Source organism: Phacochoerus africanus, chromosome 11 (genome assembly GCF_016906955.1).
Source record: "Phacochoerus africanus isolate WHEZ1 chromosome 11, ROS_Pafr_v1, whole genome shotgun sequence".
Taxonomy (NCBI): domain Eukaryota; kingdom Metazoa; phylum Chordata; class Mammalia; order Artiodactyla; family Suidae; genus Phacochoerus; species Phacochoerus africanus.
In genome coordinates this window covers 49407556-49424541 of record NC_062554.1, presented here as the reverse complement: position 1 = coordinate 49424541, position 16986 = coordinate 49407556, and the positions used below count along the sequence as shown (strand labels likewise).

General features: G+C 42.9%; 1 protein-coding gene across 3 annotated transcripts in view; it reads right to left on the bottom strand.

The window, feature by feature from the left end:
- Positions 1 to 9686: 9686 nt before the first annotated feature.
- The window catches only part of UBASH3B (ubiquitin associated and SH3 domain containing B), a 144837-nt gene continuing 137537 nt past the window's right edge, over positions 9687 to 16986 (bottom strand). For 2 of the 3 annotated variants that reach the window (XM_047753717.1, XM_047753716.1), the window contains exons 13-14: positions 15684 to 15793; positions 9687 to 14434 (exon numbers count right to left, since the gene is read on the bottom strand). In XM_047753717.1, the coding sequence (XP_047609673.1) occupies positions 14297 to 14434; positions 15684 to 15793 (248 nt within the window). In that variant the 3' untranslated portion in view covers positions 9687 to 14296. The remainder of the gene's footprint in view (positions 14435 to 15683; positions 15794 to 16986) is intronic. The other variant, XM_047753718.1, reaches the window with a different exon arrangement.

Genomic DNA, 16986 nt, shown 5'->3' with positions numbered 1-16986 from the left:
TCCAAGAGCAATAGTTTGCATCCGTTAACTCCAAGCTCCCGATCCCTCCCACTCCCTCCCTCTCCCCCGGGCAGCCACAAGTCTATTCTCTAAGTCTATGATTTTCTTTTCTGTGGAAACATTCATTTGTGCTGTATGTTAGATTCCAGTTATAGGTGATATAATATGGTATTTGTTTTTCTCTTTCTGACTTATTTCACTCAGTATGAGGGTCTCTATTTCCATCCATATTGCTGCAAATGGCATTATGTCATTCTTTTTTGTGGCTGAGTAGTATTCCATTGTGTATATATACCACATCTTCCTAATCCAATAGTCCGTGATGGACATTTGGGTTGTTTCCATGTCCTTGTAGAATTTTATAATGCTTCCTTTCTAAGCACAGGATGAAAAGGCTTTACTTTTTCTCTTTCCTCTGGATACAGTAGTGTCAGATGTGCCACCATAAAGCCAGAAACATGTCTAGACTTAGTTATTGGTTGATTTTCAAGATCTTGAGCTTGTCGCCTAACTCGAATGTATGAGGAGGTAAAAAGAAAAATAACTTTTTTAAGAAACAAAACTAAAAGTGCCATCATGGGAATTCTCATTTTAAACAAGTGGGGAAAAAAAATCTTGGACCTGGTCTGAACTAAATTCAAGGCCAGGAGAAGGGTCACTTTGCTTCTTTCTTTTCTAATCATGGTTTCTATAGTTTTCTATTTGGTTAAATGTGGAGAAGCAGGTAGAAGTACCAGAACTCAGGTGACCAGGGAATAAGATGTTCTGAGGTTGAAACCTAAATTTACAGTGTAGTTTGTCCCAATTCTATTGATTTAATGTGGTTTTAGTCCAATATCTGAAAATCAAATGGCCTCTTGTTTGAGAATGGATTCATGTGAAATTTGCCAGGTGTTCATTTCACTGTAGACAGGTAGACTTTCTCATTCTCTTCTAAAACCCAAATCCTATATGTGTTTGATTTTCCTCAATAGCTTTTAGTGGTTGCCTTTTGCCCAAAACTGATGGAGCAAACTCACCAGCTGATCATTCAAGGCCATTCACACCCTGGCCCTAATCTACACTTCAACCCCCTTTCCCACCATTCCCCCCAATATACTCATAGACAGTTCTTGTCATATTTCAAGCACACAGCACATTTTTATAGTCCTTGTTCACACTGCCTTCTCCACCTGAAATGGCCTTCTCTCTCTGGGGAGATTTTATTTGTCTCCTGAGGCCCAGATCCATTCAGCACTTCTCAGAGAGGAATAGTAACTAGTGATTTGGACTCTGGAACCAGTCTTTCCCAAATCTAAGCCTCAGTTTTCTCACCTGTGAAATGGGTAGAATGTCAGCACCTACTCAGATGGCTGATGTGAGAATTGAAGGATGTGTAGTCAATACTCTTTGAGTTAACTCTTACTATCCTCTAGCTTCCCTGAAAAGAAAAAATCCGTTCTCCACTTTTCTTTGCCCCCTTGATAGTTTCTTTTTCTGATTTCTATTATATTTAGTTGAGTATCCATGTGTCTTCCTTGCTAGCCTTCCTTGCTTATCTTTTTTTGTTGGTGCCCTGAAAGAAGAGTTTGTTTCTTTTTTACTTGAGTGTTCCTGAAGGCTGGCACTGACTCCTCATGGGATAGCTTATTGATTTTTTATTCCTTTTTTTTAGGGCCACACTTGCAGCATATGGAAATTCCCAGACTAGGTGTCTAGTTGGAGCTGCACCTGCTGGCCCACGCCGCAGTCATAGCAATATTGGATCCAAGCTGCATCTGTGACCTATACCACAGCTCATGGCAATTCTGGATCCTTAACCCACTGAGTGAGGTCAGGGATAGAACCCACATCCTCATGGATACTAGTCAGGTTCATTGCTACTGAGCCACAAAGGGAACTCCTATTTTTTTTTAATTGAGGTATAGTTGATTTACAATGTTGTGTTAGTTTCTGGTGTACAGCAAAGTAATTTAGTTATACACACACACGCATATTCCTTTTCAGATTCTTTACCTATAAGGGTTTTTACAAGATATTGACTATAGTTCCCTGCTATAGAGTAAGACCTTACTTCTTATCTATTTTATATGTAGTAATGTATGTCTGTTAATCTCAATCTTCTAATTTCTCTCTCCCCACCTTTCCCCTTTGGTAACTGACCATAACTTTGTTTTCTATGTCTGTGAATCTATTGCTGGTTTACGAATAAGTTCATTTGTATCATTTTTTAGATTCCACAGGTAAGTGATGTCGTGTAATGTTTATCTTTCTCTCCCTGACTTCACTTAGTATGATAATTTCTAGGTTCATTCATGTTGCTGCAAGTGGCATTATTTCATTCTTTTTTATGGCTAAGAAATGTGTATACACACACACACACACACACAAACATACTCACACACCCCGTATTTTCTTTATCCATTCATCTATCAATGGACATTTAGGTTGCTTCTAAGTTTTGGCCATTGTAAACAGTGCTGCTATGAACATTGGGGTGCATGTATCTTTTTGAATTATACTTTTCGTCTTTCCCAGATATATGCCCAGGAGTGGGATTGCAGGATTATATGGTAACTATATTTTTACTTTTTAAGGAAATTCCATGCTGTTCTCCATAATGGCTACATTAATTTTCATTCCCACCAACAGTGTAGAAGTGTTCCCTTTTCTCCACACCCTCTCCAGTATTTATTGTTTGTAGATTTTTTGATGGTGTCATTCTGACTGGTGTGAGGGTGAGATGAAATCTCATAGTTTTGATTTGCATTTTTCTAACAGTTAGCAATGTTGAGCATCTTTTCATGTGCCTGTTAGCCATCTGTATGTCTTCTTTGAAGAAAGGTCTCTTTAGGTCTTCTGGTTTTTTGACCTTTTTTTCATGCGGCTTATGGAAGTTCCCAGGCTAGGGGTCGAATGAGAGCTGCAGCTGCCGGCCTGCACCACAGCCACAGCAACACCAGACCCTTGAAGGAGGCCAGGGATCGAACCTGGATACTAGTTAGATTTGTTTCTGCTGAGCCACGACGGGAACTCTGGGTTTTTTTTTTTTTTTTTTTTGGTACTGAGTTATATGAGTTGTTTGTATAGTTTGGAAAACAATCCCTTGTTTGTCACATCATTTGCAAATATTTTTCCCAGTCTGTAGATTGTCTGCTCATTTTGTTTATGCTTTCCTTTGCTGTGAAAAATCTTTTAATTTTAATTAGATCACATTTGTTTATTTTTTCCTTTTATTTCCATTACTTTAGAAGATGGATCAAAAAAATATTGCTACAATTTATTTTTCCCTATGTTCTCCTCTAGGAGTTTTATATTATCTGCTCTTACATTTAGGTCTTTAATCCATTTTGAGTTTATTTTTGTATGTAATGTCAGAGAATATTCTAATTTCATTCTTTTACATGCAATTGCCCAGTTTTCCCAGCATCATTTATTGACTGTCTTTTCTCCTTTGTATATTCTTGCCTTCTTTTTTGTACTTAATTGACAATAAGTGTTTGGGTTTATTTCTGGGCTTTCTATCCTGTTTCATAGATCCATGTGTCTGTTTTTGTGACAGTACCATACAGTTTTGATTACTGTAGCTTTGTAGTTTAGTCTGAAGACCATAGTTATTTTAAAATAGCTTTATTGATATAATTGACATAATGAACTGTACATATTTAAAATATACAATTTGATAAATTTTGATATTTACATATACCCATGAAAGCATCACAATCAAAATATTGAAAATATCCATCACCCCCCAAATTTTCTCCTGCCTGTTGTAACCCTCTCTCCCATCCCTTTCCATCTCCCCTCTTCAAGCAACCACTGATCTGCTTACTGTCACTGTTCTTATGTGGCATGATTATTTTGAGTTTCTTGTGTCATGAGTTCATTCCTTTCTATGCTTGGGTGGTAGTTCATGATATGAATTTACCACAGTTTGTTTGCCCATTCACTTTAGAGGGACTTCTGGGTTGTTTGCTATAGGATAGTGTTAAATAATTGTTTATTAAATTGCATCAGTTGTAGTGAAACTTTAAATATATGGGGAACTTTCTATGTTCCCACATCAGCTTCTTGTGGTAATCCATTTCAGAGAAAAATTAGTAAGAGTGGTTAAAGTAAATGCTTGCTCTGGGAGTTCCTGTCGTGGCGCAGTGATCCACTAATCCGCCTAGGAACCATGAAGTTGCTTGTTCGATCCCTGGCCTCGCTCAGTGGATTATGGATCTGGCGTTGCTGTGAGCTGTGGTGTAGGCAGCAGACGTGGCTTGGATCCCACGTTGCTGTGGCTGTGGTGTAGGCTGGTGGCTACAGCCCCAATTAGACCCCTAGCCTGGGAACCTCCATATGCCGTGGGAGCGGCCCTAGAAAAGGCAAAAAAAAAAAAAATAGTAAATGCTTGTCCTTAATTGACACCTGTGATGTACACTCAGGTATTCTACCCAGATTCTCCCTCCATCTCTGGGAGGCTGGTTAGTTGGGTCCCTCTCTGAGAATTACCCTGAGTGGGGAGAAGCATTTTACCCAAGTCACACCTCCTCCATGGGACCCCCAAGAGGAGTTGAAAGGCCCTGTATCCTTGCCCCCAGGTAGAGTAACTGTGAAGGGAAATGGCCCAGCTCCAGAGCTCCCCTTGGGGTCAGAATTAGCTGAGGTCTTTGTTATGACAGCATCCCCATTCAGCTTCTCTTTCTGTCCCATCACAAGTGTTTTCCTGAGAGCATGGCTATCAGTTCCTACACACAAATCTCTGTCTCTGCATCCTTTTCCCAGGGAAACTGACCCACAACAGCACCTGAAACAGGTTGTCAAATGAGTGAGTGAATGAACAATAATGAACTCTCCATCTGAGATGGAAACAGGGCCCTTTTTTTCAGAGCCTAAAAGGCTGCTTGTCTTATAATTTTTTTCAGAGCATTCAAGATCTTGCTTTAAATTACCCTCTGGGAGATAATGAGTGTATCTTATTCCCCCACAGATGTGCTGTCAACTGTTTGCAAGCCTTGAGAAATGTCACAATAGTCCACTGGACCCAGATGACAAATGGTCCGTGGGAGAAATGCTGCAAGGCCGGCTTTGGGTGACATGCCCTTGTGGTTTGCATGGTCCTTCCTACTCTCATCGCCTTCACTTCAGCCTGCAGCCCACGGAGGAGCTCAGCAGGGGAGGGCAGCAGATTGTGGCTGCTTAGCGAATGGAGGGGAAAGATGAGGTTGGAGAGTAGTGGTCAGGGAGTGACCTTCTACATATTTTCTAATGGAAAAGTGTCTACTGACCCCCTTGTATGTGAAAGGTCTCACTGCTGATAGCCGATTTGTCACTCTGCTCCCCATTTCATGAAGTCCCCATGGTATGTTTTCGTACTCACAGGAGTAGCATTTGTTGGGGTGGTGGTGATGGGACAGATTTTAGAGAAATAAACATCACGCCCCTGGTCATCCTAGATTGTCGAGGGGAAAAAATTCTGAAGAGGAGATCTAGTAAGTAGGTGAAGGATGGACTGTTTTAAGGGTCAGAAAAATAGGGGATTTCCCCATGTGTAGAAGCCCCTGGGGTTTTTGCTGCAAGGACAAGAGGTGCCTAAACGTTCTTCTTAACCTTTCACAGCTCCTGTGAAACCTCTGTGGCCTTTCCCAAAGCCAGCACAAGAGGTGGCCCAGCCTGCATTTCCCAGCAGATGCAGGCCGGCCAGTTCACACCATGTTGGGATTCTCTGAGCACTGCTATAGACCTACACAGAGGGGTTGGGGAGTTTCCAAACCAGAGCAGCAGCCTCTGGTTACTAGGTACTGAGTGAGATAAAGGCTGCCTATGGGCAGCAAAACTTAGTGGGATGAGTAAGGGGTGGGAGGCGGACAGACCCAGGCTTGTCACTTGGGCCCCGAGGAGATGCCTTGTCTCCTGGCAGCCACGTCTTCATCTGTCAAATGGGGAGGGTCATTACAGCATAAGGGGAGGTACGAATCCAGCACACTCTCCAATGTGCCCAGCATGGTGGCATGTGCTCCATACATCCTTAGATTTCAGGTGGCTGGAGCAGCATTTTGTCCCCATAGGAACCGCAATAGGTTAGATGTGCTGGAAAAGGAAAGGGCCCCCTAAGCTTTTGTTCTTCAGGCTTCGTTCTGAAACTTCCTATAATCAAACAGGTCATTCTGAAAACAGAGCCCATGTAAGAGCTGATTTCAGAAGGAAATGGACCTCAGGGCAGCAATTGCAGCTTCAAGTCTTGGCTCACAATTCTCCCAGGATGACTGACACACCCCCTCTGGGGGGTGGGAGGGGCCTTCATGTACAAACAAGGAACCCAGGTCTCCCCTTGTGCCTCAGTGTTCTGTTCTGTTCTGGAAGGTCTTAAAAACTTCTATAAAAAAAAAAATTTTCAAACTATTAGTCCAGGCTCTGGAGCCAGGCTGACATGGCTGGAATTCAGCTCCAAGAAATCCAGCCAGGTGACCTTGGGCAGGTTGTTGAATCTAAGACTCAGTTTCCTCTTTTGTCAGCTGGGAATAATAATTGTTGAGAAGATGCAAGAAATTTACACAGGTAAAGTACTTAGAGGAGTGCCTGGTAGGGATAAGCCCTCACTAAATGCTGGCTGTTGCTTTGCCAGCTACTGGACACCACTGATCCATTCATTTGTTAGGCTGTGGGAATGGTTTCTAGGCTGGACTCTGCCACAAAAATCCAAACAAAATCCAAATATTTCACCATGGCCGACAATAGAGATGGGCAAACTTTTTCTATAAAGCACTAAGTAGTGAATATTTCGGGCTTTGCAGGTCTTCTGTGCTCTTGTTCTCACCCCTGCCTTTGTATCGGAGGCACAGCTGGAGGCAAGATGGTCATGGCGAGCCTGGCTGTGTGCCAATGAAGCTTTATTAGAGACTCTGGATTTCCTATAATTACTGAGCTGTGTCCTGAAATAATAGTCTTCTTTTGATGTTTTTCAGGCATTTAAAATTATAAAAACATTCTTAGCTGGTGGGCCAGACCAACACAGGCTGTGGGCCAGATTCTGCCAGTGGGTGATAACTTGCTGAGACCTGGTGTTCAGGACCCCGTGTTTAGGGGTCTGCCTTTCTCTCCAGCCTCGTTTCCCCCACTTTCTGCCATGCTCATGAGGGTTTAGCCCCCCACCCTTTCTGTTCCAACCCTTAGCTCCTTCCCACTTGGGGGCTTTGGCACGCATTCTGTCTCCCCAGCACCCCACTCAGCTCCTCACCATGACCTGCTTCCACTCAGCTCAACTGCTGGTTTAACTGCTATGGCTCAAGAGCACCGAAGCTGACCAGCCTGTCTAAAGTTGCACCCCTTGTGGAGTTCCTGATGTGGCTCAGCAGCTTAAGGATCCAACATTGTCTCTGTGAAGATGTGGGTTCGATCCCTGGCCTCACTCAGTGGGTTACTGGTCTGGCGTTGCTATGGCTGTGGCATAGGCTGGTCACTGCAACTCTGATTCGACCCCTGGGCCAGGAACTTCTATATGCCACAGGTGCAGCCTTAAAAAATAAATAAAAAATACAGTTGCATCCCTTGCCCCACACCCCTTCCAAATGTACCCTCTATCCTATAATCCAGGTTTTTTTTTTTTTCCTAAACAACTTTGATCAACCTCTGTAATTATCTTGTTTACTTATGTAATCATTCAATCTCCCAATTCCACCAAAGCGGGACCTTGCTTTTTGATTTGTCCCTGTAGCTCCAGCCTGCCACCTGCTAGGAATGTAGCATTTCAGTTAGTGTTGTAGCGTGAAGGATAAACCCATGGCCTCAGTATCTTAATGTCTTACATTCTCGAACAATGAGTTAATAACATCTGAGCTCCTTGCTTTCAAAAGTTGTTATGAGGATCAAATGAGAATGTGTTTTGGTTGTTCCATTTTGTTTTGTTTTGGTCTTTTTTTGCCTCCCCAGGGCATATGGAATTCCTGGGCCAGGGATCTGATCTGAGCTGCAGTTGCAATGCCAGGTCCTTTAACCCACTGTGCCAGGCTGGGGATGGAACCTGCATCCCAGCGCTCAGAAACAAGGTTGGATCCCATTTCGCTATAGTGGGAATTCCTGGGAATGTGTATTTAAAGCTGTAAACAGTTATACGAAGGACGGTGATAAAAGCATTAAGGCAGTAGACAAATCACAGAATTCAACCAACACATGCACTCTTACCTTTTTCTTCTTCCTACAACTTATGCGAAAAATAGTAAAGCAATGCCAGTATGCATAAATTCCTTCTTTATTCCCTGCTCCTGGTAGTCCCCACAGACAAGGGGAATGGCTAAATGTGTGGTTTTATCTGGGCCTTAGCAAGAGCAATTATTTTTAGCACCTAGTATCTTTTTATTATTAGCCTGTGATATTAGGCATCTTATATTATCCCACTTGATACTCACAAGCATGCTACAGAAAATCATTCTGTGCCCACTGTTACAGATGATGTGAGACTAAGGAAACTAGCAAGCAGCTGAGCCAGGATCATAACTCGGCTTTATCTGACTCTGGAATTAGGCTTCTCTGATATAATGCCAAGCTCCTCTCCCGAGATACCTAGGCTTTCTGGATTATCCTAGCGATGCAATGACAACCAACAAGCTACATAAACCTTGGCATCCTTTCATGGCCAGGAGCAAGCCATCTGGGTTTTACATGTTTATTTTGGGCAAAATGACGTATTTTGTTTCTTCCTAAGGATGGCTGTTTTTTGCTCCTCAAGCAACTTTCACAAAAAAAAAAAAAAGGAGACCTTTTTTTGCTTACTGAAGCTTAAACAAATCCAAAGCACAATGATCCACTTTTTTTTTGGATGTGCAGGCAGCCTTTGCATATATCACAAAAGGCAAAATGAGTTTGAGAATCTGTCAAGCAGAGAACAGCCGAGAACCAGCCACCAGGCTAACCATAGCTTGGTCATTTGTCATATATGAGCATTAGCTGTTAGGTTTCCTCAGAAAGTAAACCCTGGCAGAGTTGGGGCCAATTGTACCGATGAAAACCTGTGTTCGTGTTCTGGGCATACATGGCTTATTTTAAAACCTATTAGCTTAACATATCATTACTTCAAAAATGGGGTCTAGGAGTTCCCATTGTGGCTCAGTAGGTTAAGAACCTGACTTGTGCCCATGAGGATGTGGGTTTGATCCCTGGCCTCTCTCAGTAGGTTAGGGATCCAGTATTACTATGAGCTGTCATGTAGGCTGTAGATGTGACTCGGATCTGGTGTTGCTGTGGCTGTGGTGTAGGCTGGCAGGTGCAGCTCCAATTTGACCCCTAGCCTGGAAACTTCCATATCCCACAGGGGTGGCCCTAAAAAGAAAAAGGGAGGGGGGCGTGTATGATTTTTGGTAGTGTGGAACCCAGTTTGAGCTGGAATTGCCCTCTCTCACCCAAATTCTTCATGCATCCTTCCTATCTGGTCAGTGGGTGGTGGTAAGGGAGAAAGGCTGGCACGTGGGGCAGAGGAAGCATTTTGGAGCTTGCTCTTTCACTCGTGGGTGGGTTTTCACCTCTCCAGCCTGGACGGTTCAGAGAGCTGCCCCACCAGAAGGGACCAGAGACCTACGGTGCTGCTGAAGCATCTTCTCATTTCCATCAGTGGCAAGTGCTCCTCTGGCCCCCTGAGGGAAGAACCCCACTCTTCCTGGACATTCACAAAATAACGATGACCACAGTAACGTGCAACGACAGGACAGGGGTAAAGACCACTCAGAATGTAATATGAGATCGCTCTGCATCCACTGAGAACACAGTTTCTCTTTATTAAACCATCTAGGAACCACTTAAAGGGAGATGCTCATGGAATGGAATGAACTAATTACAATGGTGCCGTCGCTGTATCAAGAGGAAGAGCACGCAGCCCAGAAAGCACAGACGCCACAGGTAGTTTACAAGGAATTTGGCAATACAGTTAGGCGTGGTTTCCTATGTTATAATTACAAGCCCCTTTCACCAAATAAATACATCTGAATCACATAGAAAACTAATGATACAACAGCTTTATAAATGAGAAAGGAACTAATATATTTCCCCAAACAGCAGGTTTAGAATGGTGTAAGGGTAACCAAAATGCTTCAGGATGGTGTTCCTCTCCTGAGTGGCAGTCAAAGGAAGAACCAGTACATATGTCCCATTGTACGTATATATGTATCCTGTACAGAGTCCAAGAAATTGAGCAGCTACAAAAATTCCAATTTCTGTGTGAGTAATGGCAGCTACAGGGTACGGTGTAAAACATTTGTAAGAACCGATGTATATTAAGTTTGATTATTCATCATCATTTTAAGCCTACACACACTGAATGTAATATTGTATGTTTTTAAAAAATCAGGTTACGTCCTCTGCATGTAGAGGCCATTTTTCCCCTTCCCTTGAATTTTCATTAGAGCTAGTCACCACCCTAGGAAAATTCAGTATGTTGAAGGGTTGAAAAGAAGCCAATCCAATTGTAATCCCTTGTTTAAACACAAAAAGCCTCTGCCATCACCTAACAAACTATCCCCCCATCACCTTCGTAAAATGAACACTGACCCAAATAGATAGCCAATCACTCTTTTCCCCACGCTCCTCCGCCCGTCTCCTCCCTCCCGGCAAGGCAGCCCCACTGGTGGCTCCGAGTTCTCACACGTGGGCAGGACCACAATTTAAATGCAAATAACCCTGCGCCTCATTATCTGAGAAGTTGGTGCAGACACAGTACAGTTTGTGACCGTGCCTGTGAAAATTAAAGGAGGTTCATCTGTATTCTAACACACGCATGACTTAGAGTAAATTCAAAAGAGCAATTCATCACGGCTTCTAAATTAAACACTGGCGTTGCAGCGTGCCTAGGTTACAAGGAAAGCCTCCCTTTTTACCACGCAGGGACGTCTTTCTACAAAGGCCAGGAGATAGGAACTTCTCTGACAGTAGTTCTTCAGTTAGTTCCCAGTGACACTAGCTCATAGAACTAAGAGACTTCATGTACGACGAACGCAGCTAGTTGAGTGGAAAAGATACATTTATGGTAATGCTAAGCAACAAGTGGATGACAATCTGTATACATTCCAAATACCGCTGATAGGAAAAGGACCACATTGGCCTAAAATGCAAGAAAATCATCAAGAACAATTTACCAGACTGACATCGCTCCAGAGGATATTTTTTTTTCTTTTTTTCTTTTTTGCAAAATCGTCTTTCAAATATAAGGTTACTTTAAAATAATTCTTTGGTTAAAGTATAATTAAAATAAAAACTAGAAACTCCTCTAAGCCTTTCAATACAGGGTGAAAAATACCCCCTCCCCTCTTTCAGGCCATCAGATGGCCATTTAATCAGCCATTCAGATTCTATGAATCTAAATGTAATGGAAAACACTGTATTCTGAACTCCTTGCTGGGGTGAAGCAATAAGCTCCTAGCTACCAAGGCAGTGATGGAGAAGAGAGCCTGGGAAAATGAATCCCCCAGCCTGTGCATTAAGATGGGCCAATTATTCTAGTCTGGAGAGGAATAGATGCGGCATTTTGAAATCACTGAAACCAAAGTCTATCTGTGAATAATGCTGGGCCATTAGTGGGTTGATGTGGTGCACTTGTATAAGCAGCAGACGGTGTCAGATTTTTAATCCCAGATTAAATCCTGTAGTTAATTTCATCTCAGTTTATTTCAGATAACTGTCTACACTTAAAAAAAAAAAAAAATCCTCTCTACCAGAAACCATTTGGTTCTTTCTTGACATTCTCTTCCTTGCTTCCTCCTTCCTCCTCTCCCACCTTCCTTCTAGCCCCTCAAAACACCTGTGAACACACATCAGCCTCAGATCAAAAAGAACCAGCCTAAACTTCACGAGTTGTAATAGCCACTTAGAATCTTTAGATGGATAGAAAATCATGTAATACAGCTGTCTGCTCCTTTTATTACACATAGATTCAACATGATTTCCAAAGAATTTCTCAGTTGGAGTCCATGTTTGGTTCGTCAAATAGGTAAATGTGAAAAGAGAATTTAATGAGAATTCAAATCATTCAGGCTATTCTGATCAATCTGGATCATTAAAGCAGAGAAATAAACTGTCTTAGGGTTGTCCACCTAAATTACTTAGAAAATTACTTCTGATCTCTGCCTTCCTTTGCTCCTGTAAATGATAGCTTAAGGCTCTGTCTATATTGGACTTAGGACCATAGCCCATCTAAACCAAGGGGCCAGGTCGTCACACCTAAGACCAGTGAGAGGGAGGGAGAAGATGACCTATTCTGAAATGTGTTTTACACACATATAGACCCTGCCCAGCACATGCGGCTCCAGTTTTCAAGTGAATATGAGATGTTCAAGCATTATGCTGAGCACTGAAAGTCCAGGAGAATTTGTAGAGAATCTAATAAATATTATAGGTCTGATTATAGTGCATTCACCTCATTACAGATGACGGAATGCCTGGCAGCAACATTACATTGGCCATGAGGTGACTTTCCTCTTAAAGTCTTTAATGTGAGCATTCTCCGCCCCCCCTTCCCCCCTCTATTTTAAGATGAAAACTTTCACATTAATCAGTAATGTCAGCACAGAGTTATTTCTAGACCCAGAAGCTGGATCGGTGTTTGTGCAATGCTGGAAGAAATCAAGATTTCTTAAAATGCAGAATTCATGATATGCTTCTCTAAGTGACTTCGCAACAACAGCAGCAGCAGTAACCCTCTTGCTGATTAACATACAAAGCCAGAATCCTCTCACTTCCTCTTCTTTTCAAGGATCATCAAATTCTAGTTTCTAATAGCCTAGATCTATTTTTATATACCATGCGTTTTATGCACTTGGGTTTTAAAGTTATTTAATGCTACAATATATATTGACTTGTTTCATATGAATGTTCCCTTTAAATGCTGGGCCCTCATTTTGCGCATACAGTCTACAGTGAACGCTGTCATACCAGACCATCGTCTGCTGCCCACAGCAGTCAGCTAGGCCCACAATGAACTAGACATTGATAACTGATGTTTTGGCTTGATTGTCATGTATTTTTCTTTTAAATAAACTCCCTCTAAATTCAGGAAGCAAGTGTGATGAGATATCCCAGGATGTGGGTCTCTCTACTTTGCTTAAGCAGCCCTACCTGTGTATTTTAAATTATCATAGAAAAACAAACGAATAAAAACAACAGCACAAGGAGCAGTGCAGTTGTGACTGTCATCATTTAAGTTAGTTCCCTGACTCCGTTTTATATCCCTGGCCGTGACTGATGCATTTGCGGACGTTCTGTTATGATTGACATATACTGTGAGCGTACAATGACCTGACCCTTGGTGTGGTTTGTAAAGATGTCCATATTGCACAAGAATGAGCTTCTTGCTGACTCAAATGATGTATGTAGCACACATCTTTTGAAAATGTCAACATCCTTGACCAGTTCACATGGTCTAGACGCGCGGGGCAAAGACAAGCAAGTCACGGAGATTTCGAAGTGCTGTGGCTCGTTAGGCTACAACACGGAGAACCCCAAGTCACTTGATAGTGTGCAAGTTCTTCGCTCCTATGATTGAACACGTCACACATTTATCTTCCTCCTGAGTATCCAAAAGTGCCTTGGAGAGCAAAAAAATGCTTTGCCTCCCCATTTCACAGATAGAAGCAAGGGGGTAGGACCATAGCAAAAAGCTGCAGTCAGCTGCTCTAGAGAAAATGTGATGTGGCGGGACCAGGGCGAAGGTTAGAGGCCTTGAGCAGACGTCTTGGGCCAGCAGCACTGGTGTGTGGGTCATACTGAGGGTAGAAATTGATGGGAAACCTAAGGACAAACCCGTGTGGGGACATGTTTCCTAATAACCTTAAAAGAACTCCTCAGCTTGGCTTTAACTGGAGCTCGGAATTCGAAAGAAAATCCCATCACTGAACCCGCAGCTTGGTGTCCCTCCTGCTGGATTCTCTCACATCCTTCTTCCTGCATCCTTCTTCCCACATCCCTCCTCCTGCATCCTTCCTCGGAGTGGGCTGGCAGCCCCCTTGGGGAGGACTCAGGCTCTTTAGCCAGCATAGCTGGAAGGGGGAGAACATGCTTTGCTGTCGCAGGTGCCCGGATGTAGGATGATAATTCTAGAAAGCCTTGTTTGCTAGGCAAGAGTCCAGAGAGGATGAATTTTATCCCTGAATCAAGTCTTTCTTTCCTCGACACAGACTCATCCTAAGAACGGTAAAGCTTGAAAGGAAATATGCTAAATTATTCTGAGCTGTCCACTTAGGATGTGGTGCAGACTTTCCCACTGTTACTAAACACACAAAAAGACACTTCTCCCAAAGCCGACACTTCTCCCAAATCCTTTCTCAAGCCTTTTCTTTTTGTTCACTCTTGCGGTTTATTCTTGCAGCAAGGTCTCTCTCCAGTTGAAGCCCCCAGTTGGTCCATGGGTAAGAGGAAGAATAGGTGGGTCTGTCAGCTGCCAAATTCCAGTTTCTCCTAATTCTTCACAGGAACAAAACCCCAAGTATGGGATCTGAAGTAAGATAGGAAAGAAAGGGAAAATCGGAAACAGAGGGTTAATGCTTTAACTTTTATTTAGACAAAGGGATAATCAAAGGAACGTATAGGGGCTTTGTAGGCAAGCATCCCTTCTGAAAAAATCAGTAAAGCAAATGAAATGGATAAAACTGGTAATTTATAAGGAAGAGTATTTGCAATCCAAGAGAATTCTTCAGAAGGATTCATTAAATGGTGAGCTCTCCTAGTGCAATTAAGTAATTGTTTATAGATTTGTTTCTTAATAGCATGGGAGGAAAAGAAAAGACATCATCTATAAAGCTAGGGTACTAGGAATTAATTCCGAATTGAAAGTCATGCTAAAAACCCAGCTCAGACATTTCAGAAATCATACTTGGACAATGGGAAAGATTATTCAATTTAAAAAAATTGTTTTCTCTTGCTTTATTTATTTATTTATTGGGGCACGAGTACCTAACATTCAAAGCTGAAGCTGTGCCCTTCCTGACTTCAGTAGTCATGGCATTTCAAAACACATTTGAGTGGGTGTCCGGAGCTGCCTTTATAAATAAGACCAAAAAAAAAAAAAAAAAATCTCTGCCCTCAAGCAGCTTACAGGCTAATGGGAAGGACAGACACAGAAATTAGTTTTTCACAAATGAGAAAGGAATTGCAATTGAATCTGAACCAGGTTCTTCGGGGACAGATAAAGGAAGCATGGAATTCAGCCTGGAGGGAAGTGTGTGGGAGGATGGCTGACAGGAAAACCTCTCCCACAGGCTGGAGCGGGGGCGATCCAGATGTGTCGGTCAGCGGCGGGCTTTCTGTCTCACTGCCTTGGGTTTGCCTTTCAGCCTGATCGTTTTGAATCACGGCTTCCTGTGGCCTACCAGCCAGGACCTCTCCTCCAGCTAAGCTCTCAGATGCTGCGTGCTGGCCCATGCACCCCTCTTTATCCAATCCATGGTCTCTCAGGGAAATTCAGACAGTCTGCTTATGATTCTCTTTCCTCCATTTGAGCTCCCAGAAGCTAAAACTAGCTCAAATACATCTTTTCTTTTTTTTTTTCCCCCCCATCTTACCCAAGGCCTGATGAAGTGCCTTAAAGAGAGTCCCACTCAATACATCTTGGTTAAGTGAACCAATAAATGTGTCTTCCCAGCTCAGAGTCGACACATGCTCCAAAGAACTTTGCTTCCAGCCAGCACAGAACTGTTCTAAAACCGTAAGGCATTGCAGGCCCCTGAAGTGCAAGTAGGAATTACCTTTCGGACCATTTGTACAAAGTCCTTGGAGTTCTGAGGTGACAGGCCCTGAAGTTGGCAGGTACACGCCTCAAGGGAAGATGCATGGGCCACAATCAGGATATTATTTCCTGGAGGCAAAAAAGCAAGACTGGGGAGACTGCTTCTATGCAGACCCATGTAAACCTTCTAAGTGCTCGAGCCCAGTGTTCCAGGGAGGGGCAAACATTCTCAAGATGAAGACTATTTGGCCAAGCAACATTTTGAAAATGCTTTGTATCGTTAAGATAGCCTCATCTTATTTTAAAAAACAAAACACTTTGGGAGTTCCCATCATGGCTCAGTGGTTAACAAACCCAGCTAGTATCCATGAGGACTCACGTTTGATCCCTGGTCTTGCTCAGTGGGTTAAGGATCTGGTGGTGCCGTGAGCTGTGGTGTAGGTAGCAGATGCCGCTCGGATCTGGCATGGCTGTGGCTGTGGCGTAGGCCGGCAGCTGTGGCTCCGATTAGGCCCCTAGCCTGGGAACCTCCATAGGCCATGGGTGTGGCCCTAAAAAGACAAAAGATAACAACAACAGCAAAAAACACTTTTAATCTTAAGGCGATTAGATTCACAGGAGGTTGCAAATCACATTTTATACATTATGCATATTTTATATATACCATATATTACATAATATGTGTATACATATATGTGTGTGTATGTGTATATTAATATACATAGTATACACACACACACACACCAGGGAGGTGCCATGCACCCTTCATGCAGGCTCCTCCAATAGTAACATCTTGCCTAAGGTGCACTATCAGAACTAGGCAATGAATGCTACAACCCACATAGCTTATTCACATTTCACCAGGTTTACCCCAGTCAATCATATATGTAGCTCTTTGTGACCACCACTTCAATAAAAATGCAAAACTGCTCAATGTTTACAAGGCTCTCTGCTATTTCTTCTAAGAGTTTTTGACCTTGCTGCTGTGGAGCTCTGAGCACTTGAGGCTTTCTAGTTAATGGAACACACGGAGTATCTTCATAGTGGGGGTGGGTGGTACCACTGCCATGGGGGTGATGATGGGGTGGGTGGTACCACTGCCATGGGGGTGGCTTCTGCGTGACAACTGAGAGATGGGAAACAGCCATAAGGCTGCTGACCAGAGCTGCCCACTGTTAACATTCTGGTGCATGTCAATCCAGCCTTTGCTCTAGGAAGATAAGTATTTTACGTGGGGGAGGGGGGGATGGGAATGTGCATATTCTTTTCTCATCTGCCTTTTTCACTAAAAAAATTATAGCCCCACATATCATTAAATATTT